Genomic DNA, 24,066 nt, shown 5'->3' on the forward strand with positions numbered 1-24,066 from the left:
GATTGCAAACATCAAGAGATCAATAACTGTAAAACATGCATCACTGGAGGATTCTGTAGCCCTCCACTCATTGGATAAAAGGCTTCCCAGGAACCAGTGCTCTCTGCTATGCCAGATTATATGGGGTGCAAGCTGCATAGATTTCTTTTTTTTTTTTTTTTTTTTTTAGAGCCCAGTTCTGCTGGGCAGCATGCTTGGGGAGGAAGTAAAACTGGAGGGTCCATTTGCATAGGTGTTCTCTCTCTCGCCCCCACCCCCAAGTCAGAGGATTTTGTGCGTAAAAGCCCAGGAAGGCTAATTTAGCTATGGGACTTAAGTTGGCTCTATGTATTTGGCCCTATGCCAAACTGGTCCCAATTGAAGGTCATTCCGGATATTGCTTATAAACCTTTAAAATCCTCTGTTCTCTTTCAGAAAGTTTATCTCTGTGATACTTTTTCTTTGGCCAGAAATAAACTTCTTAGAGACTAATTACAAGGCAACTATGTGAATCGGATGATTGCGATAGCACAATATACGGATGATACTGCCTTCCTGCCTTACATCTGGCATCTCAAAAGATGGCCCTGTCCCAAACAGTGTACCAAGAAAGATTATCTTTATCAGGGTTGTGACTGAGCAATGTGTGAGACATTGTCTGGTGGTGAAGGAAGTGATTGCTGGTAGTCTCAGCTGATCAGCTCATAGATAATCCTATGAAGTGCTTAGACCAGGTAGGGTTTCAGGAAGTATTGTTCAAAAGAAACTTCCAACCTAATTTTAGTTGGCCCTCATCCAAACCAAGGTGGCTGATTAATTCAGGAGATACAGAAATCTCATGGTTATTTCTTTAACCATGGCCTCACTGTGATTAAGGAAGGCACTAGCAAATCTTATGAGATTGAAGATTCCCAGTTAGTCTGTTACAAGACTTGTGTAAAATTACAAGAGAACTTCACAGCTTGTCCTAGAAAGGACTAAGTGGATCCTCTAGCTTGTCAACATAAGCTGTTTTTCTCTCATATCTGTCCCAGTCTTGGTTACAGACTTTATTCCTTAGGTTTCTTTCCCCAGCTCTGGTCATTTTTAATGCATCTTATTAAAGTAACTCTCCTGATGTTATGGGGGGAGGGGGAGAGCAATAGCTCAGTGGTTCAAGCATTGGCCTGCTCTAAACCCAGGGGTGTGAGTTCAATCCTTGAGGGTGCCATTTAGGGATCAGGGGCAAAAATCTGATCTGTCTGGGGGTTGGTCCTGCTTTGAGCAGGGGGTTGGACTAGATGACCTCCTGAGGTCCCTTCTGACCCTGATATTCTATGAGCTATACTTATTAAGCAAAAGAACCCTTGTTGAATACCTGTGACTCCATTTGCTTGGATTTTATTCCTGGTGGCATTTTAACCCTGTCATTAGAATGAGAGAGCATCACTGAGTGATTTTTTTCCTCCATAAGGGCTTCTCTTCATGCACTGTCAGCTTATCTACACTTCGTTAACTCCTCTGGAGTTTAGTGAGGGTAGTCACAATGCAAAACAAAACTTGAGCAGTGCAGTGTTTTGTATTAGCAGCATAAGGCACATGAGTTCTCACTGCTGTATTTGCTCAAATGTCAGCAGCACTCAGGCATCAACAACCTACACTATCCAATGGGCCAGTTGGATCCAGTTTAAAGCACCATTTAACTTGAGCTGGAGATTTTTGTGTGGCCAGAGTTTGGTTGGGTAAACGCTCAAATTAATCCATGGGCTAATGCTGCCATGAAGGCGAGCCCTGACTGAGCCAGAAGGAATGCAAATTCAGTACACAGGATCCTTAGACCGCCCTAAAAGAGAGGCCATCCAATTATGCTGATTGAAAATCCAATTCATTTTAAGTTGTCAGTAGTTTGTAAGATGATCTAACTTTAAGGCTCTGTCATGGATTGCAGAGAACTAAAAGTAGCATGCTCAGAGGGAGCCAGGGTAAACTGGTGTGTCACTGCTGCCACACTCCAGCAGAGGGTGTCTGAACTCAGGGAAGATGAGGGGTTGTATAAGATACCTCCATTGTGATGTTGGTGCAACGGGCAGATCTAACTATGAGTAAGTAAGGTTGAGACCAGTGAATGCCCTCTTTAAGCTAATTTTTATTTCTCCTAATGCATTATTTTTCTAAAGAAACTGATTTTTTATTTGACTGCATGTTCTTTATAAACTACCAGCTTTTCATGTGCACTACAGTTTCACTACTGTGAAATGTAGAGTCCAAAAACTGTGCATGTGACACTTTGAAAAATATGTAATTTTTTTTATTCTGGGAATAGGAGTTAAATAAAGGAAAACAATTGCCATACATGTAAGATGTATTGAAACTTTGATTATCTTGTTTATGGATAACTGAGAAACTTTAAACTTCAAACAAAAAGAGCAAAGAACCTTTGATCTGTGATACAGGAAGTCTGTTTTAGATGATACAGCATAATTGTATGTGTGAAAAAGAAACAGTATCAATTTACCTATGTTAGGCATGTCACATTTTTAATGAAAAATGAGGAAGGGCAGCACGTGAAGGAACTGGAATTTAAATGTCTGATACCTAAATTAACCTTGACAAACAGTTTAAAAAAAAAATTTGGATTTGGTAACCAGTACTTTCCATGAAGGTCTCTTGCTGTATGTTTGTACATTGCCTTTTAATGTTATCTTAAAATGCAGCTATTGTTTGTCAGTCTTCACTGTGCAAAGCTTTCATCTTTGGATTTAATTACTGCTCTATAAAAGTTCAGATAAATACTTTCCACTCAGCTGACTCACCTTTCACAAGCAATTTTATTCAAACTATTTAAATAAGGCTAACTTTAAAAGCTAATTTCTGCATGGTTTAATTGACCGTCCCAAATCACGAAGGGGCAGGAGCCTTCTAGTGTATTGTTATACCAAATACGTTTGCTTGCTCTGCTTTTGTGATAATTTGTGGCCAAACTCAACATTGGGACAGTAAATAGAATTGTTTGGAGGATTTTTACGTATTAAAGCAACGCAAAGGCAAACGTGGTAGGGGAAAAATAGTTGTCATATTCAAAAGAAAAATGTACACACATTTGTCCAACCAAGCTCAGTTCCTTTTTACTTCTGTATTTTTATAACCCATGATAAATTGTTCAGCCACAATGTATCAAATGAACAGTTTTCAAATGACCCACATGATTAAAAATATGGTTCATGCTGAGGGGCTGGAACCATCTAGAAAACAGTGACTCATAAATACTCTCACTCTCTTGCAGGTTTGAGTGTTCTTTGTGGAGACTTGTAAGGGACAATGACTCCAACTGCCCTCGATTCCTTTTACTATTTATGTGAGGTGTTGACAAAATTGGGGAGGGATGTTGTGTAAGTGTGAATGTGTAGAGGCAGTACACTCCGACAACTCCAGGTACCTAGTGCCAGTTTGAAAAATTGTGAGAGAGTTTGCGTTAGTCTTTGCTACAGGACAGATTGTTCTTAATTTGTGGGCTAGGGAGGGCAGATGGAGGCCATGCTAGAAAATCCTTACATCTAATATACTGAGAAATTCTGTGTGCTGCATTACATGGCGTGAATTATATTTGCAAACCTTTCAAGGCAGTGGGTCAATTGTGAAATTCAGGGTTTTCTTTTTTGTGCTTTTGATATCTTAAAAATGTTCACTTGGAAAGGGTGAGTAGTACTTAACCCAAGTCCTGTAGCTGAATTACTTAGCAAGAAGTTACTTGCCTAGTTCAGCCTAAATGGACAGTGTAAATACAAACCTGTAAGTTGGTTTATAACACTAAGTCCTTTCACATTTTTATAGTTGAAAAAGACACTTAACATTTATCCCCTTTCATTTGATATGGTGAGTTAGGATTGTATCTCCAGCTATTTCTTAAAAAAGAAATTCTGTATTTCTAGCTTTGTTAGGATTGTAGTTTTAAAATGAAAACATACAGTATTTTGAGGCATACACTTCCTGCAAAGCTTATGCTTGTTACTAATGGGAAGCAGTTTTCGTTTGTGTCCAAACAGTTTTAGTATAGCAGACTAAAGAGAACCGAAAACTATGCATTTCCCAGTGTAAGCCTGGAAAATGTACATTCTTTTGTCTCCAATAAATAAAACAGTGTATTCCTGCTAAGTGTCCTGTGTATATTAAACATAGCAATATATTTACAAAAATGATGATCAACTTTTCAGTAGGGTTGCCAATTTTGGTTGGATGTATTCCTGGAGATTTCATCACAACATAATCTTTAAAGATTAATATTTAATTCCTGGAGACTCCAGGCCAATCCTGGAGGGTTGGCAACCATACTCTTCAGGGTTTTTCAAATGTGGCCACCGTGGCTGTGTGAGGCCACTAGGGGCTTTTCTTGAGGCCACAGCCTTCTGTGTGGTGAATGCGGGGAGCGGGAAACCAGTGTCCCTTCCCCCGTGGCCACCAGCAAGGGTTTGGGCCTTGCTCCTGCTGGAGACACAAATGCTGGAGGCAGCACAGGCAGCCAGTGAGTTCCCCACCTTCCCAGGGGCGGTGGGTTTGGGTTTCAGCCACGGGGTGGTGAGTGGCAGGCTTCAGTTGTGGAGCTTCAGGCTCCATCCCTGGACCATGTCCCCTGGGTGCAGGGCTTTGGGCTCTGTTGCTCAGCCACCCAGCGGCAGGCTCCAGCCCCTGGTACTGCATGGCAGTGGGCTCCAGCCCTGGGTTCACCTCCTCCTCCCACCCTCATGGGCCCTGTTGTCTTTCCTAGCCTCACATCCATTCCGCCTGTCATCCTTGGCCCCTCTGCCTCCCTATCCACCTCCCCATCAGGGTTTAATTTGTACCCCAAGTCTGCTGTGAAAAGTGATATTTGCGTGTTGAATATCACTTTCACAGCAGACTTAGTAGTTAGCCGGGAGGCTGTGAAAAGTGATATTAACATACAAGCATCACTTTTCACAGCAGCAGACTTACTAGCCAGCAAGTTGAAAAAAATAAAATGAAATAAAACGCAACCCAAAAAGCAAAATAAACTAGAACAAAAGACAAGAACGTGCAAAGCATCTTATTTGTGTTTCTATTCTGTTTAGGTCCAGTAAAGAATAGAGACAAGTGTACATTATTTTTGTTGAGGAGTCTGGGGGGAAAAAAAAAATCCACATAAATAAATTGCAATGATTTGGATATGTATATGTGCATATTTATTTGTTTTTCCTAAAGTAAATTAACATTTTAGGAAAAATTGTCAGAGCAGCCACCCGTAAGAGTGGTGGCCGCACTCTGAGGTTGTGAGAACCCCATTTAGAGGAGCTGTTTAGTGGTAACGTTACCTAGCCAATTGGCTCTTTTTTTCCCTTCCATGCCTTGTAGAATGCTGTAAATATCTTGTTCATCTGTGGCATCCTGATATTTAGTCTTGCTAAATTCTTACTTAAAGCAGAATACAAAGTAACTTCGGGTTTCTTGTGGAATATAGACTTTTTTTCTTCCTGTGTGATCTTTTGGTCTTGTTTGGATTCTGAGGTTCTGTGATCCTCTGTCTTGTTATGCATTTTTCAGCATGTCTTCACTTCAAGGGAACTTTCTGGTGGTGCCTTGTAATTGGCTTTATTTAAATTATTTTCCCCCAAACACAAAAAGCCACTGATATTTCCATGTTCATGTCCCCTCACGCCCCCTAAACACAGTCTGTTATTACTTTAATTCAATGTCTGAAAGAACCTATTTGACTTGTGATTTGGGTAGTCTTTTACTGAATCTTGTTGTGTTAGAGCTGCATGAGTTGTGAAATAGGTACTTGTGCCTTTGGATTTAGTACCGTATCACAATCTCTACTATTTTGTGTTTTTATGGAAAAGATTTCATATTGTGGATAGTTGAGAACATCAGGACAGTTTTATTCTTTGCAGCATAACCTATTGAGACTCTCCTACTTAGTATATGGGCACATTTTACAGGTTCCAGTAACTTGTTGCATTTGAGTCTCATTACCGGAGGACCCTTATCCTGACCGCTGTCTTGGGTGCAGATTTGGTGGTAGCTTGTGAAAACTGGGAGCCATTGTACCTTTTGGTATCAAGTTTATGCTTACACAACCTGGTCTATGTTTGCCTTACAATTTCAGTTGAATGCAATTTATTTAGTGCAGCTCTCCTACAAGGGTTGAGTTTATGGAATATATTTTCATGGCTCTTTTCATAATTTCTGCCACTATGTCTCTGACATTTGATCTGCTTGTTATATTTTAACCTACAGTTTTAATATTGTCATTAGATTCTCATTTCATAGCCATAGCTCTGACTACTCCATGACATAGTGGGACCAATTTTCTCAATGGCAATATTAACTTATTCTTTTTCAGCAAAATATCCCTCATTTTCATGTCTACAAAAATATATAGCTATATTTTTTTGACATAAAAATGTCATGATCAGTGTTTTCACCATGACTGTTCGAAAGGATATGTTTTTTGTTATGGTTTTCAAGCAGCACTGTTCCACTCCTGAGGCTGTCCAGCCCAGAATCTCCTTCTCCTCATGTATTCCAGGGAAGGGAGGAGCTTATAGCTGGCTTCAGCACCTTCTATATGCAGGCCTTGACTGCTATACTCATCTCCAGGTGGCTGAGGTGGCTAGCATATACCTGTCTTCTACTCCCTAATTACAAGCTGAACTTCAGTTCCCACTCCCTAGTGTACTGCTGCCTAGCTCCATGGAATAATGCATATAGAATGTACAGTAGCCCAATACATTCCCCACCCTCCCCCCAAGGAAACCTGCAGGCAGGTCCTAGCACAGCAGGGAGCTAGAAACCAAAATGTTAGGCACATGGCTGCTGAAAAATAATGGATTCTGTGGCAGAAGTGCTGAATTCTGTGGCATCTTAGGGGAAAAGCTGGCTAATGCCTCTTTCCAGGAAAAAGTTGGTTCATGCATTGTGGAAGCATACAAACCCTCCTATGATCTCAGTTGGAGGAAGGAGTTGACTATTTTTTTTTTTAGCCTCTAAATGTCCTCTAGAGGCAGACAATGAGTTTGTTTTATTATTTGAGAATTGTTGTCTACCCTTGCTATTTATCCAGGTTTTCTAAAGGCACTAATCACTGTAGTTTCCAATCACCTCCCAAAGAGTTAAAAAGCAAACACGCAAATGCTCCATGGCCTAATTTTATTGCTTTATTTTCTCCCTGCTCTCCTCCTACTCCTTATCCCCTTTCTCTTTTTTCTTCTTTTCTTTTTTCTCTAGTTCGAATTCCTCTCTTCTTTGCTGTTGGGAATATAGAAAAGCTAAGATGAAAAAGAGTTTTATACTTTTCTGAAAGCCATCGGGTTTCTGATTACTCTAACCATTAGATAGTAAGCTTCAAAGCTTTTGCCCTCTTGCTAGGAGCCCTGTCCTCTCTTCTTACATCCTTCACTCTTAAGGATGACTGCTATCATCGTTACTTCTTGATTAATGTAGGTACAGAGTGAGATTACTACTCAGCTAGTTTCTCAATTATCTTGATCAAGAATGGGAGTTTGCTGGGGTGGTAATTGTCAAGGCCTGAGTCAAGAGAAGGTTTAAAAATATGTGGCATTAAGACTCTAATCAAAGGTGCCTCATCAAAGGTGGCATTTGATGATTTTTACCAATAAAGGTGCCAGATGCTCCAGATGCATCTTTCCACAGCCACAGTGATCATGAGTCTGTGTGATGGGGTGTACCAGGCTCAGTGTACCTGCTGTAGACCTCAGGGTGCTACCACACCCTGTCTCCAAAAAGGAGCAGTGGAACTGTCCTCCAAATGGCCTAGAGAGGCTGCATGGGAAGCAGCCAATCAGAGGGAGGCTGCGGGGAGCAGCCATTCCAGGCCCAGGCGGCCTATACAAAGGAGCTGCAGTATAGAACGGGAGGCAGTTTCTGCTTGGAGCCATAGGAGCGAGGATGGTGTTCCTGGCTGGCTGAAAGGACTGCAGAACCTCAAACAGATTGGTTGCTGTCAGGGACCGGGGCATCAAGGAGGAGCTCCTGACTGGTTGCTGGAACTTGGCAGCTGAAGCCTTAAGGCGAGGGTGAAGGGGTCGTGGGGAAGTGGCCCAGGAAATTGTAGCAGCATTGTGAGTAGTCAAAGGGATGCAGCGAGTGGCTGCTATTTGTAGGGTCCCTCAGCTGGGACCCAGGAGTAGTGGGCAGGTCCAGGACCCCACCGGCCACAAGTGGAGGGGCTAAATTCTTGAGGAGGGAGTTGAACTGATCCCAGAGAAGACCTTGAAGAGGGTCAGTGATATTGGACTTTAGCGGACTTTGGTACACCCTCAGAAGGGGACCTGAACTGTTGAGCGACTCAGCTGGAGAACTGGGGTCAGAGAAGTGCCCAGAGAGGGCGAAGATGTCTCCAGGGAGGGAGTCCTGGGGGAACGGACCGAGAGCTGTCCTTACCCATATGCAAAGTACGCAACTGCGAAGGGGACCCGGAGATTTGGGGCACCAAATTTCCTGGTGCCCTGCGCAGCTGCGTGCTGCTCCGGCCCCAGCCTCTTCCCTGCCCCCACTCCCCTGAGGATTCCAGAAGGGGTCGGGCCTGCACTCACCGGTAAGTAGAGCGACCGGGCCCCAGCCTGCTCTGCTTCACTCCCCTGGCTCCCAGCTGCGCTGCTGGGGGGCGATTCCCCCTTCCCCCCCAAGCCTGGGAGCCGAGGAGCAGAGCAGGCTGGGGCCAGGTCACTCCACTTCCCGCAGGAAGTGGCCAGCCCCCGTCCTCCACGGGGGCCTGGGGCCAAGCCCCCCCCCCCCCCCCCCCCCGGCGGGGGGGGGGGGGGGGGGGCGGGGAGAAGAGCTGCGTAAGGCACCAAATTAGCTAGGGACGGCCCTGCACGGACCCATACCAGGGCCAGGACTGTTTAAAGACTGAGCCCAGGAAGGGCTACAGGAAGAGCTGTACCACCCGAGGGATACCAAGATAGGCCTGGACTCTTTATCCTGGAAGGGGTTTGTTTTGTTTGTGTTCCATATATAGACTGTGTGTGACTTGGCTGCAGGGCTGAGTTACAGAAGACCTAGCACAATTACAGAGACTGAGTGGAGGCACACGCACTCTGCCGTGGAGCACTTACAAGAGGTAAGTGCCACCCTGTTATAGTCAAGTATCAGAGGGGTGGCCGTGTTAGTCTGAATCTGTAAAAAGCAACAGAGGGTCCTGTGGCACCTTTGAGACTAACAAATGCATCTGAAGAAGTGAGGTTCTTACCCACGAAAGCTTATGCTCCCAATACTTCTGTTAGTCTCAAAGGTGCCACAGGACCCTCTGTTGCTTTTTACCCTGTTATAGTGCGAATTACAGGTAGTGATGCAGATTCCTTCCAGCACTCTAATATCTGGCTCAGGGAAAATACTGAATGCTGTAAAGAGCTGGGGGGGGGGGGGGGGGGGGGGGGGGGGGGGCTGTCTGAGCATGTGACTGCTGCTGTCTGGAGAGGGGGCATTTGGGGTTTATTTGATCTCTGAGAAGCTTGTTGATAGTTATTCACATGGAGTGGATCTGGCTTCCGAGTTTATGTGGATGCAATCTGAACTGAGACAGTCATTCACAGACCATTTTAAAGTTCTGTGGTACAGGATTTACCTGCTGCAGTGGCAGAAGAGAAAAGAGATTTTAGTCTCAGCTATAGCCATAGCCTAGGATTTTAGAAAACCTTGTTTTGGAGTTACCAGCTTCTGATCAGGTTTTCAAGTATTGCCACTTGTTTCCTTCCTTCCTGCGTCATCTGACATCAGTATCTAAGACCTAAAGAGATCTAAGGGTCTGAAGGTGCCAGTCTGTCTGGCAATGACTCATGAGTGATCCAAGTGACCTAGTCTTATTTATATTAAATCCATTTTACATTGCTCTAGCAGTGTACAGCAGCTTTAGTGCAAATAAGAATTAGTAAGATGCTACAGGCCTAGGTCTTCCACTCTTTGGCTCTTCAGTTGTATATAGATTTTATTGAAGATGCTCTGGAATTTATCTGGGACCATAAATCTACAGGGGCAGACCGTGATGATAGTCCCTTCTTCCAACCTGTGTGCCTGCAGATTGATCTTGGTTTGAAGGAGGTAGTGACCTTCCTGGGAAAAGGGGTGAGTTTCTAATCTTTCCTATTTCCATTTCTAAGCCAAAGAGTTAGTCCTGTGTGAGACCAACTTTGTGAATTGGTCCCAAGAATACCTGTGAAGCCCAAAGTGGAGTGTTTGTGTGTAGAAGAGGCGGTTTTTGGCCACCATCCGAGATACTGTCGGTGTAGATGTTAGTCCCCTGTCATGATGAACTTTGGGGACTCCACTGTTGTCAGTCAAACTCCAACTCTCCAGGGAAGCCTTCAGTCTCTGAGCTCTGTAGATTAGTATGTAATCTCCACCGATTTACAGATATGGTGGATACCTGCAAAGGATTCTGTTTTTCCAAGGGATCCTTCTCTGCATTTGATGTTGAATGGGAGTGACATGGCTGCCTGGCCCCTTGTTTTGTGTATTCGGATAGAGACCATGTATAGAGTGACTTGGGAGGATGGGGTGAGCCAGCATTGGGCCTCTGCTGCCAACTAACCAGGAATTGGTTTAAAAAAAAAAAAAAAGGACAAGATGGGAGCCTTGTCTGATAAAAGGATGTGGATGTCAGATCTGTTGACTACTGAACTTTCATCACATAATATGCGTTTCAGGTCTGAGCTATTGGCTGTGTTGGTGTTGTACTTACCTGAAGGGGTGGTTATAAACTGAATGTACTATATTGGTAGTAAGTATCTATCTGTTATTTTCTTTGAGTGTATGTTGATGTTTCCAGCATTGTTTTTTCTTTTTTCTTCTCAATTATGAAATTGTGTGACTTGGGGTAAGGGAGGAGAATGGCAATACTGATGGTCATGGGATCTGACCCTACAAGAGATCACCCGTTTATAGGTGCTGGCCCCTATAAGCAGCTGGAACAACTTGTTCATGTCCTTAGCTTGAGCAAGTCAGTCTTTGCCTTGCATTTTGAGCTTGTCCAAACTTGAAGTATTAGTGCCTCTGAATGGCCATATGGCACAGGTTTAGCAATGTTTTAATGTCTATATTTTGAGCAGGTGGAAAATGCCAGACGTAGTAGGTATTTCTCCATGAAGACACTTTCTTATCAAAACTGTAGAATAAAATGTATTATAGCTGTATCTTGCAAATCACATTATAAAGCACTCCAGGAATGATCAGCCAGTTGACTGCTAGACTTCTGACGTAATCACTTATATATAAAAGTGATCTCTTTTCAAAGAGCCAACTTTCTTGATTGTCCTATGGCAATTTAAGGTTTTATTTGTGGTTCTGCTATCACTTACAGTTGTAATTGCTTTTCATTGGGAGTTCAGGGTGCTCGGCAATTTGCAAAATTGGACCATTAGGACTTGTTTATTTCTACACTGTGTGCCAAATTCAGAGGCAAGTCTAAGATGATGTAATTTACTATATTTCACTCCAGCTCTGTTGATACGTTACAGTTAAGACAAAGATGGACTCTGACTTGCATCCAATAGATGTAACTTGTAGTACGCTCCATCTCCTCATTTTAATTTATAAATGCTAGTCAGTTTCCTGCTGCATCCTACTGGACCAAATGCAAAAGTGATGTGTAAGAGGGGAAGGAGGTGGGGTATTCATGTTGCTTGTGAGTGTGCACAGTGAGGAGGCAAGAAGATTATAAATTTCACCAGTTTAGACTCCCTGAAACAAACCTGTGAATGTCTGTCTATGAACATGTAATATATGTACAATTTAGACACACAATCACTATGATTAACCTTGGTATGCACTTTGCTTTTTGAACTTCAATCAAAAACAAATTTTCAAAGACCTTTGGTCAGCTCTTGTCTCAGGGAGCTGTGAGTTGCTGTTAGTCAGTAGTTTGGGTTTTTTTTACAGGATACTACAAAGTCTAGCCCCTCTTTTGGAGAAATACCTCATCTCCCCCCCCCCCCCTCAAGTTATAGCTCTGTAATTCTGATTGTGATTTCAGTTAGTATGGTTTCATAAACCTGCCAGATGGGAATCTGGAAAACAAGGGATGTCCCTTATTGAATGCCACGGTCACCAATCTGAGGATGGAATACTGATGAGATGAAAAAATAAAGCTGAAAAGTGTCAGTCTTCTGATATATTCATGTACTACAATTTTGCAACTACAGTTTGACAATTCAAAGATCTTCAATCTAGCCAAAAGAAAGCAAATGGTTTCAAATAGAACAGATGTTAATACTCTATTTGCCAAATTAATTAAGAAATAATTTGGATCCTAATATTTAATATGAAGATGAATATGGCATGGTTAAGTTTTTTCAGAATGGTTTTTACAATTCAGCATCATAATACAGCTTAATAAAATATATTTCAAAACATGTGCTTTTCTTTAGGGAAGCAAAGAAACAAACTGGAACCGATGGATACCATATTTGTTAAGCAGGTTAAAGAAGGTGGACCTGCTTTCGAAGCTGGATTATGCACAGGTGCTGTTCTTTTATAGTGCTAATTTAATATAAACAAAGCTATAACTTTTCTGCAGTCTTGTCTTTCATCTTGATTATTGTACTTTCTGGACTCACTTACTCTCACCTCTCCCCCTGTGGACTGCCCAAAACATTGCTACTATAGTCTTCTTTCAGTCCCACCACTCTGACCACGCAATTCACCCCTTTGATTATTTTTCAGTGGCTTCCTGTCTCCCTACCACAAACTCATGCTCCTTTTCCTTGCCTATAAAGTGTTACATAATCTTGCCCCCACCTTAATCTTGGCTCCCATTTTATATTGCTTCCTCTCTGTCTGCTCTTCAGTCCTCTGTTTGCTGCTGCTTTACATTTTTCACAATCTTTTCTTTTATGCTGTCAGTCATGTTACCACTCCACCTAGCCATTGAGCATTGTCACCAGATTTGTCCTCTGAGTGCCCTCTCTTCTATCAGACCTCTACATCAAACCCAACTTTTCAAGCAATCCTTCTGCTCTTCTTCAGCTCTCCTATAATACCCTCACCCTCCTTTTCCTGAATGGTTGTCCTGTATTTTTCATATTGTTTTGGGGTTATTTGTTTTAATGCCCCAAACCCCCAATCAAGACTGGGGTCCTATTGTGATAGATGCTATACAGACATAAAGGAATATGTGAAGAGCTTATAAATAATATAAGACAAGGGACAAGTGAGTGTGACAAACAAGAGGGAAGGGATGAGGGAAGACCAGGGCTAAGAGGAGTTTACATGTGGTTACGTAGGTTAAGTGCATAACTTGATGGCTTCCAAATCATTTAACCCTCCGTCTTCCCACTCCTCACCTATTTTAAAGCAAATAAATACACCTCTACCTCGATATAACACCAATTCGGCTATAACGCGGTAAAGCAGCGCTCCGGGGGAGCAGGGCTGCGTACTCCGGTGGATCAAAGCAAGTTCAATATAATGTGGTTTCACCTATAACAAGGTAAGATTTTTTTTGGCTCCTGAGGACAGTGTTGTATTGAGGTAGAGGTGTATGAGCAATCCCCATTTGGCCCTCTCCCTAACCATTATTTTGCTTGTTTTGTCTGGTTTAGTCCATAAATTTTTTTGAAGCAGAGAATGCATCTCATGCTGGCAAACACTCCTGGTCTCGATCAGCCAAAGTTGCACTTTATACCGATATAGTAAAGACCCCCTAGTCCCCACAAGCAAAACAAGCTATACCAAGATATAACTGTCTGCGCTACATAATTCTGCCTGCATGCCTAAATTGATCAGGCTCTCACCTCTTCGCACCTGTGACCAACATGGCTATTCTGGCACAAGCCTGGTGTCGATTTAGCCTAAGTTTTGTAATAATTTGTGGTTCTTTATTTAAATTTTTCAAGAAAGAAAATGTTTAGAAGGAACAAAAATACAAATTATACAACTACAGATTATGTAGCCGGATACCATTGTAAATGTGAATTTCTATCCTTAAAAGCATGGCAAACACTGTACTACACAAAAGCAATACATGTGTGTCAGAGAACACCGCTGACTTGGCTGTTGAGATATTTTTTTAATAATAGTGTACATGTATTAATTGTCTGGAATGGGGTAATTTTGTACGTTTTTTTTTTTCAAAAGAAATATGAAAACTCTAGGGCATTTAAAAATCTAAAAAATCACAGTACTAACTTTCCAGGCTCTGCAGTACATCCTATTTTTTCTCCTCACTCTAGTATAGTTTTACAATAGCAAGCATTCTCTGAGCAACAATAGCATCATTTCATGCTGGTGTATAGAGAGAGAGATGTTTCGGCTTGTTAAAGTGCAACTTTGTTGAAGTTGTACAAAGAGAGCATGTTACTTTTCTGACGGAAGATGAAATTCAGTATTTACCATACTGAAAAGGATAAAATCAGTACAGAGAATATTTTATTTTCAGACTTATTAATTTTTTTTTAAATTACCTGTGTCCTCTTAAGGAGACTGCTGATAGTCATAATATCTAATTAGGCCATGTTGCCGTTTCTGTTAAAAACTTTAGATTGAAATGTATTATTATGGCTGTATCTTGGAAATCACATTATAAAGCACTCGGAGAATGGTCAGCCAGTTAGATTGCTCAGCTTCTGACACAATCACTTTGTATATAATGGGATATCTCATTTTGTGGAACCAACTTTTCTTGGGTTGTTCCATTGTTACATACGGTTTTATTTCATTTTATGGTTAAGCTAAAGAGGTTAAAACATTTTGAAACCTAATATGAACTGAAGTAGTTACATTTCATTATTTTTGTCAGTTTGTATTTCATTGCTGCAAGGCACTTCTTTTGTATTATTGAATGTCTCATTCACAGTTTGATTGGACAGAAACACCCAGTTTGTCAGTGGATCAGTTGCCTGGAAAAACTAAATGTGGCTTGCTGTAATATAGAGACTTGTGACAATCTTGTAAAATTGAATGAAAGGATATCCTAACTGCAGAATGGTTTAGTTTAAACAATTTTCATAGTTATATGTAGTTTTGTATTCATAAGTCTAATTGGGTTGTTGCTGAGCAGGTCCATAGTTCCCATGTTTGACTCTCAAAGCGTTTTACCTCTGAGATTACATCTGAGAATCCCAAACATAGTAAAAAGCAATTATGATATCTGTAACTGTAATGGGCCTGATTCTCCCATGCTTTGCCCCTTATGTACACCTAAGCAAAGCGGGTATAAGATGGTATCAGAACAATGTTTTGTACTCACTCAGCACAAATGTAAATGACTCCACAACATACAAGGCAGGAGAGAATTGGTACCAGTGTGTTCAGATTGATTCAAAATGTTGCTAAAAAGTATAGAGGTGGATTTAATCATTGGATGACTGTAACAACAACTTTTACCCGCTTCTTCCCACAATAAGCACATTCTCTCCTTCTGTCTATCTACAACAGAGCAAAGGCTCTTCCACCTTATAATCTTCCTTCAATCACTCCGTTCCTGAGGCTGATTCTGTTATGTGTGCCATTTAAGCTTCCAGGCAATTCCTTTTTTGAGTCATTGGACACTTGCTCCAAGCTGACCCAAATCACTTCTGCTGGTTCCCAGCCTGAGAGCTGATTTGAAAATATGGGGAGAGCAGGCTGGAGATAAAAATTCCACAGGAAGATGGGTGATATGAGGCAATCTAAGAATGTTCATCATTACTCAATATTCCTATGTGAAAACAAGAAGTACCAAATAAGTGGGCAAGATTTGAAGCTATGATTTAAAAAAAATCAGTTCCTATTTTCAGTGCCAAAGGGAAGGATCTGATGGTATTTGGAAGAAGCCCTGCAGTATGGCCAGGAGCAGATCTAGTTTTTTTTGCCCCCCCCAGGCACGACAGGCAGTCTGCCTTCGGCGGCATGCCTGCGGGAGGTCCCCTGTCCCGCGGATTCGGCGGCTTGCCTGCAGGAGGTCCACCGGTCCCGTGGCTTCGGCGTACCCGCTACCGAATTGCCACCAAATCTGCGGGACCGGTGGACCTCCAGCAGGCAAGCCGCCGAAGGCAGCCTGACTTCCGCCCTCGCAGCAACCGTCAAGGTGCCCCCCACGGCTAGCCGCCCGAGGCATGCACTTGGAGCGCTGGTGCCTGGAGCCGCTGCTGAATGTGGCTAAACTTCTTAGAACAGGATTTAAAACCCCTCAGTATGTAGTTCTTGGCCTAAATAATGACAGTTTTTATCTGTAATTTTTTTTTGTAGCTTGAGAATGATTCAAGCATTCCAGACTAAATTGTGGCTTCAGAAAAATCCAACACCTCAGTGGAATTAGGTAGGGAATTCACAATGATCTACCTACTTATCTGGAGCTTGGCCTTCCACTAGCCAAGATTACTCATCAGTCACGTGGATTACCAGCAGAGAGGATATTTGGCATCAAATTATCTTATGTAGTATTGCTTCTTGTTCTTGCTCACCTTTGGGAAACTACTTTAGCCAGCAATACCAGTTCAGCAAAACAATCAGCTGAAACAAGGACCCAAATGCACTGTTCACAAAGTTTTACATTTGTAAACCTCCAATATGTAATCCTTTGTTAATCATGTGTTGAAAATCATATGTACAGTCTAAACCAGTTTAAAAAAAAAAAAAAAAAAAAAAAAAGGAGGAACCATTAGGTCCATTTCTGGAACTCATCTGGGTTAGATCTTCATGCAGAACTTTGTCCTCAGCAAGATGCTAGCAAGCAGAAGAGGTCATCATTCAAGAGTCTTCAGAAGTCATGCATTCCAAAGAGTCTCCAGTATATATCTGTAATTGGTTAACTTCTGCTACAGGGTATTCGTATAGGGAAGATTCTATCTAAGAAAAATAAGAGTTCTTCCTCTCTACGTTATTAGAAGAGTTCAAGCGGCCTTTGCTCTTGTTTCAAAGCTTCTTAAAAGTTGTTGTCCTTCCTTAAACATTTTCTATTTGTTTGGTTGGTTTTTTGAGAGAAGCCCAGGATGTGCACATGATTACTTTATAATTCCTATATCGTGTAAGGGGTACAGCCTCTTTTAGCTCTGTTGTGATAGTGAAGAGGTTAGTTTCTGTTTCAAAACTGAAAAGGAGCCCACAGTACACAGATCTCTCATGTTTCCTTTATGTTAAGTTGCCATCTACCTGTGGTTGAAGAGTGAGAGAAGATTATAATCTGTAGGACCCAACAAAACTACCTGGAAAAGCTCAGAGAAACTGTAGTTCAATTCTAAATTTGGTCTAGATGGCACAGAATTAGACCACTGCACCATGTGGATAGATAGTTTGGACATCAAAAAGCTGAAAGTATCATGTAAGTGACACCAGCATTTTAAGGAAAAGAAGGAATTGGAGCAGTTTTAGAAACAGTCTTCTTATTGCTGTCACTGCTATATTCTGGAACAAAAGAAAATTGCGGTGCCTGTTGAAAGGACAGGTGCTACTGCTGGAGGTGTTCTGAATCCAAAATTTCCTCTTTTTTTTTTTTTTTTTTTAAGTTTCTAAACAAAAGCTTACTTGTAAATAATTTTTTAAACATATTTCAATATCGAGAAGTATCCCTCAAAAGTTGTTTTGGAGGCCAAATTTTTAAACTAGCCTCTTATATTGTTTATGCCTGCTTGTGTGTTCAAAAGAGCATTTGTGTGAGCAAATGAGTTGTTTAAGGGATGTAATTTGGGAGCATAGAATTAAGTACCACATCTGAATATTTGGCAGGAAAATTTTAATTTTTATTTTTTATATACACTATCTACACATAAAGAAATCTTTTTAAGCAGCAAAGAATATGCTTTTAGTTTGTTTTTAAAGCAAGCTAAACTTAAATTCATTACGTTAGTGGTCCTGATTGTGAAGTACTGAAACATCCTTTTAAAATGAATAGAGAAGAATCCAGAAAACTGGAATAGAAACAAATATGCTGTATGTTTAACTTTTTATTTATTTTTTTCCCATAGGTGACAGAATTGTAAAAGTTAATGGAGAGAGTGTTATTGGGAAGACATATTCCCAAGTAATTGCTTTAATTCAGAACAGGTAAGATATTTGTAAATTAGTCAATTTTGAGTGCCAGCTTAATACATTGGTGCTAGTGAGGGATGACTATTGCATGATTCTGCAAAAGTGTGTCAACCACTGTGTGTGCGTGCAAGTTTGTGTGTATGTATACATAAAAAATAAATCCCTCCTGCCTCCACAAACAGTATTGTACTCATAGGAATTGGTGTACTGGATCAGAGCATGGTCCATCTAAGCTAGTATTTGTCTTTCACAGTGACCTACACCAGATGCTTCAGAAGTATAATAAAGGAATAATAGTGTAATAATCTTCCCTTCCATGAAAGTCTCATTCTAATCCCTAATACTTGGAGATTGATTTTAAAAAATGAAGCATGAGGTTTTATAGCCCTTCAAAATTTTTGTTAGGATTAATTGTTATAATTCTGGATATTATTGTATACAGTGCTATTGTAGCTATGTTGGTCCCAGGATATTAGAGAGACATGGTGGGTGAGGTAGTATCTTCAGTCTGAAGAATAGCTCTGTGTAAGCTCAAAAGCTTATCTCTCACCAACAGAAGCTGGTCAAATAAAAGATACTACCTCACCCACCTTGTGTCTCTAATCCTTTTTTGAATCTTATTAAATTCTTGGCCTCAATTACATTCTGTGGCAATGAGTTCCACAGTCTAGCGGTTTTGGAAAAAGGATTTCATTTATCAGTATTGAAAGTGCCACCTTTTATTTTCATTGAATGTCCTCCTGTTCTTGTGTTATTAGACAGCGAGAAAGGAAGCGCCTGATCTACCTATTCTATTCCATTCATTATTTTATATATTTTTCCATGTCTCCTCTTATTTGTTTCCCCTGTAAAGTAAACAGTCCCAGTCTTTTCAGACTTTTTGTTGAGAGTTTTTCCCATGCCTTTATTCATTCTAGTCACTCTTCCCTTCTAATTTTGCAATATCTTCTTTAGATGGAATGACCAGTATTCTGCAAACAGGATTCCGGATATGCATACCTTTCTTGAGTTGATAGTTAATTTAGAGCCATATGAGATGTATAATTGAGATTTTTTCCCTCCTGTGTGCTTTACTTGGCATTTATTAACATTCAACTTAGTTTTCTATTGTATTGTCGATTCATGTAGTTTGGTTAGGTTCCTCTAAAGTTACTCAGTCTTCTCTGTACTAGGCTAACCTAAATAACTGTCATCTTTTTAAATTTTGCAACCTTGCTGCTCACTTTCTAGATTATTATTAAAAAAACTTGAAACAACACATTGTTACCTTTTTTGCCATGATGAAAACCAACCATTTATTTCTGTTCTTTTCCTGTCTCTTAGCTAGTTTTTTGATACAAGACAGTATTTTGCCTCACAGCAGTGACTGCTTAGTTTCTTTAGTAGCTTCTTGCGAGGGACTTGGTCATAGACCCTTTGAAAATTAAATTACGTCCTCCAGTTCGCCTTCATCTACTACTTTACTGACGTTGGAAAAAAAATTCTTCTAGATTAGTGAGAGATGATTTTTCTTTTCCGAAACTGTGTTGGTTATACCCTAGCATAGCATGATTTTCCAGATATGTCAATACCCTGATTTTAATTATAATTTCAACCCAATTTAGCAGATATAAATGGAAGGCTTACTGGTCTGTAATTCCCCCAATCACCCTTAGAAATATTTTTAAATATATCATACAATAGCATATTATTTATATCAGCTGTTTTTAATGAGACACAGCATATTTTGGTATCAGCTCAGCCGCTTCATATTTAAACTCCTCGTTTTAGGATGTATACAAGTCTTGGATGTATACAGTCTGGGTCTGGTGGCTTATTGCTTTTTAAATTATCAAATTATTCCAGCACCCCTTCTTGTGGCACCTCAATTTCTCATAATACTTCACTGTTATTTCCAGAAAAGATGTAAACTGAGTTTTGCAATGTAGATGCCTATCCTCATTACTGAATGCTATGGACTTCAGTAGTGTGGCTTTTCCTTAATATAGGACCCAAACTAACGCTTGTTGATGTCAGTGGAAAGGTTCCCCATTGACTTCAGTTTGTTTAATCCACATGCCTTTTGACTTGGAGAAGTCAACTGCATTCATCTAATGGTTTTGAGGACATGCAGCCTTCTCTCTCAGCCTCTGGTAAGAGATGGTAAAGTTTGATTTATACACGTCTACCCAGATATAACGCTGTCCTCGGGAGCCAAAAATCTTACCGTGTTATAGGTGAAACCGCGTTATATTGAACTTGCTTTGATCTGCCGGAGCGCACAATCCCGTCGTGTGTCTCCCCCCCCCACCCCCGGAGCGCTGCTTTACCGCATTATATCTGAATTCGTGTTATATCGGGTCGCGTTATATCGAGGTAGAGGTGTACTATATATTCTTTCTGGAGGATGAGAGAATAGTTCTGCAGAATTCCCAGAGTGAATTGTTCCAAATGACACAAGTCCTGAGATTGCTCTTGAATTTAGGTCTTGCGCCATTTACCAGTATTTGCCAACCTATCAGATTGGCCCACCAAAATTGGATCTTTATTCACTTGCATACAAGCAACTTAGAGACATGATGGGCATTAATGAAAAAACCTGTAAGAGACACAAATTATTTTACTAGTTACGTTGAAAATAGACCAAGAAACAGGAGATCAGTATGCTGATTCACAGTAATGATTTTTTAGAAAGTCATTTGGGGGTTGGAAGAGCCACAACATTGGTTCTTCACTTGTAAGGTAACTCCCTTCTCTTCATGCGCCAATATATATTTATTCCTATATCTGTAATTTTCACTCCATGCATCTGAAGAAGTGGGATTTTTACCCACGAAAGCTTATGCCCAAATAAATCCATTAGTCTTTAAGGTGCCACCAGACTCCTCGTTGTGTGTGGATACAGACTAACACGGCTACCCCTCTGATACTTGAACATTGAATGTGGATTTTTACAATCCATCCTTGCATTCTGTTTCCTTCTTAATTTTTCATAACATAAATGTATTGCTAAAACCTTCAGAACTATACACAAGATTAACATTAGCCACCAAAAAAAAAAAAAAAAGCCCATAAAATGTGGATCTTCACGCTGGTCTAGATTCTGTGTCTTAGTGCTTTCATTTTGATACCTCTTCTGATGCTGAGTTTGACTAAGAACAGCAAATAACCTCATTTCTAAGTCATATTTGCTTGATCAGTGCTTTCCATAGACATCTCTAAGAATTAATAATGTTGTACCTAATATTTTGTTCAAACTGTCACTTCCTTTGTGTGTGATGATTCCGATCAGCATTATATAAATGATAACCTTGCATACACTTTCATGAGTGTTAAGAAAATGAAGAAAACAGTTTAAGATTTCCTTAATATCTTGACCCTTGGAGTGAATATTTTGAGACTTACAGGTATATTTTACAAATTATGAACATTGGGAGGTCTCAAACCCCTCTGCCACAAGGTTCCTATAAATTAACAATCCCATTTAGATGAACTATTTTGAGTGAAGCCTCTTCAGTGACATTTTAGTTTACAAATGTTGGATTTCTTTTGGTGACTCATTGGAAATTAGTCTTTTAAATTTTATTTGAATAGAAGAAAAATCCCTTTACACAGTGCAGATAAACAAGCATGAAATCTCGCTTGGTGAGAGTAGGAGAGTGGTTGATATTCTGCTATATGTAAAAAGCCCCCCTATCCTCTATAGGAGCTACATGAAAGAATTGGGTTTGTTTAGTTTGAAAAAGAGAAGACTGAGAGGGGACATGATAGCTGTTTTCAGGTATCTAAAAGGATGTCGTAAGGAGGAGGGAGAAAACTTGTTCACCTTAGTCTCTAAGGATAGAACAAGAAGCAATGGGCTTAAACTGCAGCAAGGGAGGTTTAGGTTGGACATTAGGAAAAAGTTCCTAACTGTCAGGGTTGTTAAACACTGGAATAAATTGCCTAAGGAGATTGTGGAATCTCCATCTCTGGAGATATTTAAGAGTAGGTTAGATAAATGTCTATCAGGGATGGTCTAGACAGTATTTGGTCCTACCATGAGGGCAGGGGACTGGACTCGATGACCTCTCAGGTCCCTTCCAGTCCTAGAATCTATGAATGGGAACTTTGCATTATCAGCTACGTGGCTTTCTGATATAGAGTCTAAGGTCCTGATGTTGAAGTTGGATCTGCATAGATGAACCCTTGCATAGGTGTGAACCCTTGCATAATTTGCTTCATGGGGCTCTGCATGAGTCCTAAGGTCAGTTCCAGTACTGAAGTCTCTATTTTTCAGGAGCAATAATGTAAAACTACAGTACCTCTCTCCCTTCCTCCTTTTCCAACTGTTAGTTTAGAGTTGGGGGGGACATCGTCAAACAATACAACAGAGTATTGTTAACACTGTTGTTTTTAAAGATTAGCTTATAACTTTACAACAAAATTTCCCATTTTATCTGATAATATAAGCAGTAAATTTTTATTTTAATGTGTCAATAGTCATGTACCTGTTAAACTTGTGTTCTAAAAAGTCCTGGAAACTTATTTTTGAAGGCTTATTTTTATGGTTGTTTAAACACACTGTTTCTTTCAGTTTATATCAATCTGCTTCTGTAATGATAAAATTGGTTTTAAAAGTAAAGAAACTGTACCATTTGGCTTAGTGTACTGTACATTTTCAAATGAATATTATAGGAAAAAAGCTTTTTGAAATCTAATTTCCCACATTATCCTATTTTGAAATCCCACCTTTTTGTCTGTAGTTAGTAGCAAATGGATAAATGAACTACAGAACAGAAGCATCTTTCATATGTAAAGAATAACTAAGCATATGCTATGCCTTCAAGAATGAGGCTTTTCTTTTGTGGGAAAATAAGTTTTATTAAACTGAGTTCTGACCTTTTGTTGAAACTTGAACAAACTGGATCGTCTGTGCTCTGGATCTGAAAGTCCCAGAGAGAGAGAGAGAGAGTCATTCTCGCTCTCTGCAAGGACATTTTGTTTTCTTTTGAAAATGGTGGAATCTTGGGTTTCTCCATTTTCCAAAAGAAGGTGCATGGCATTTATTTCTAATGCCTTTAAAGTTGCCCTGTCGTTTTTAATTTTTGTTGACATTCCATTTCAATGCAGTAAGCAGCAATTTTTCCAGTAAATGTTCATCAGCCATAGTTAGGTCACATAAAGTAGGTTTCAGAGTAGCAGCCGTGTTAGTCTGTATCCGTAAAAAGAACAGGAGTACTTGTGGCACTTTAGAGAAAGCCTATGCTCAAATAAATTTGTTAGTCACTAAGGTGCCACAAGTACTCCTGTTCTTTTTATTAAAGTAGGTTGTAGATCAGCTCTAATATCCTTGCATAAGACAGTCAAGACACACTGTAAAACTGACTTGGAATCAATTCAGCCTATTGTTTTAGTGCAGAGTGCCTTCTCTGATGCGAAGATAAGGATTCGTATCAAGATCTGTGCACATCAGGAAATGCAATGGAGACTCTTAGGGTACCTCTACCCAGCAAAATAAAACAAAACACCACAGCAGTGCTTCTGAGCTCAGGTCCACTGATTTGGGCTTGTGCTAAAATAGCAATGTAGACACTCTAACTCAGGGTGGAGCCCAATCTCTAAAATGTGCCGGGGGCAGGCTCTCGGAACCCAGGCTCCACCCCGAGCCCGAATGTCCACATTGCTTTTTTTTTGCCCTGCAGTGCAAGCCCTAGTCAGTAGCCCTGGGTTCTCAGACTTGCTGCTGCAGATCTCTTTTTGTAGTGTAGATATATTCATGGTTCTTGAGTTGCCTTAGTTTTTGATAGAGCTCATTGGCATTGTTTCCAGAATAACACGTTCATAGGATTTGCCTTTGTTTGGGGAATATGAGATTACTGTTTCTCTCTGGGTAACTTCTGAACATTAGTTTTGGACTTGCTGCATGGATTACATTTTTATCATTTCTGGCTGTCTGACCCATCTTTAATCCATTTTCAGTGTGACATTGCAGACCCATACGTACCTATGCCTTCTCAAACCAGTGGACTGTTACTTGTGACTTTTTTATCTTAGTTCTTCCGGTGGGTTTAGTAATCCAGATATAAAGACCAAAGCTTGACATGAGATGCCAATAAATAGCTGGCAATTCACCCATTGTCATATGTCTCTTCTGAATGACTGTACAAGTTTTAG

General features: G+C 40.5%; 1 protein-coding gene across 4 annotated transcripts in view; it reads left to right on the top strand.

Annotated features, from left to right (window-relative positions):
• ARHGAP21 (Rho GTPase activating protein 21) overlaps positions 1-24,066 on the top strand; it is a 194,517-nt gene that overhangs the window by 101,170 nt on the left and 69,281 nt on the right. For all 4 annotated transcript variants that reach the window (XM_034760239.1, XM_034760242.1, XM_034760238.1 and 1 more), the window contains exons 4-5: positions 12,354-12,446; positions 17,868-17,946. In XM_034760239.1, the coding sequence (XP_034616130.1) occupies positions 12,354-12,446; positions 17,868-17,946 (172 nt within the window). The remainder of the gene's footprint in view (positions 1-12,353; positions 12,447-17,867; positions 17,947-24,066) is intronic.

This window comes from Trachemys scripta, chromosome 2 (assembly GCF_013100865.1).
Source record: "Trachemys scripta elegans isolate TJP31775 chromosome 2, CAS_Tse_1.0, whole genome shotgun sequence".
In the NCBI taxonomy this organism is placed as follows: Eukaryota; Metazoa; Chordata; order Testudines; family Emydidae; genus Trachemys; species Trachemys scripta.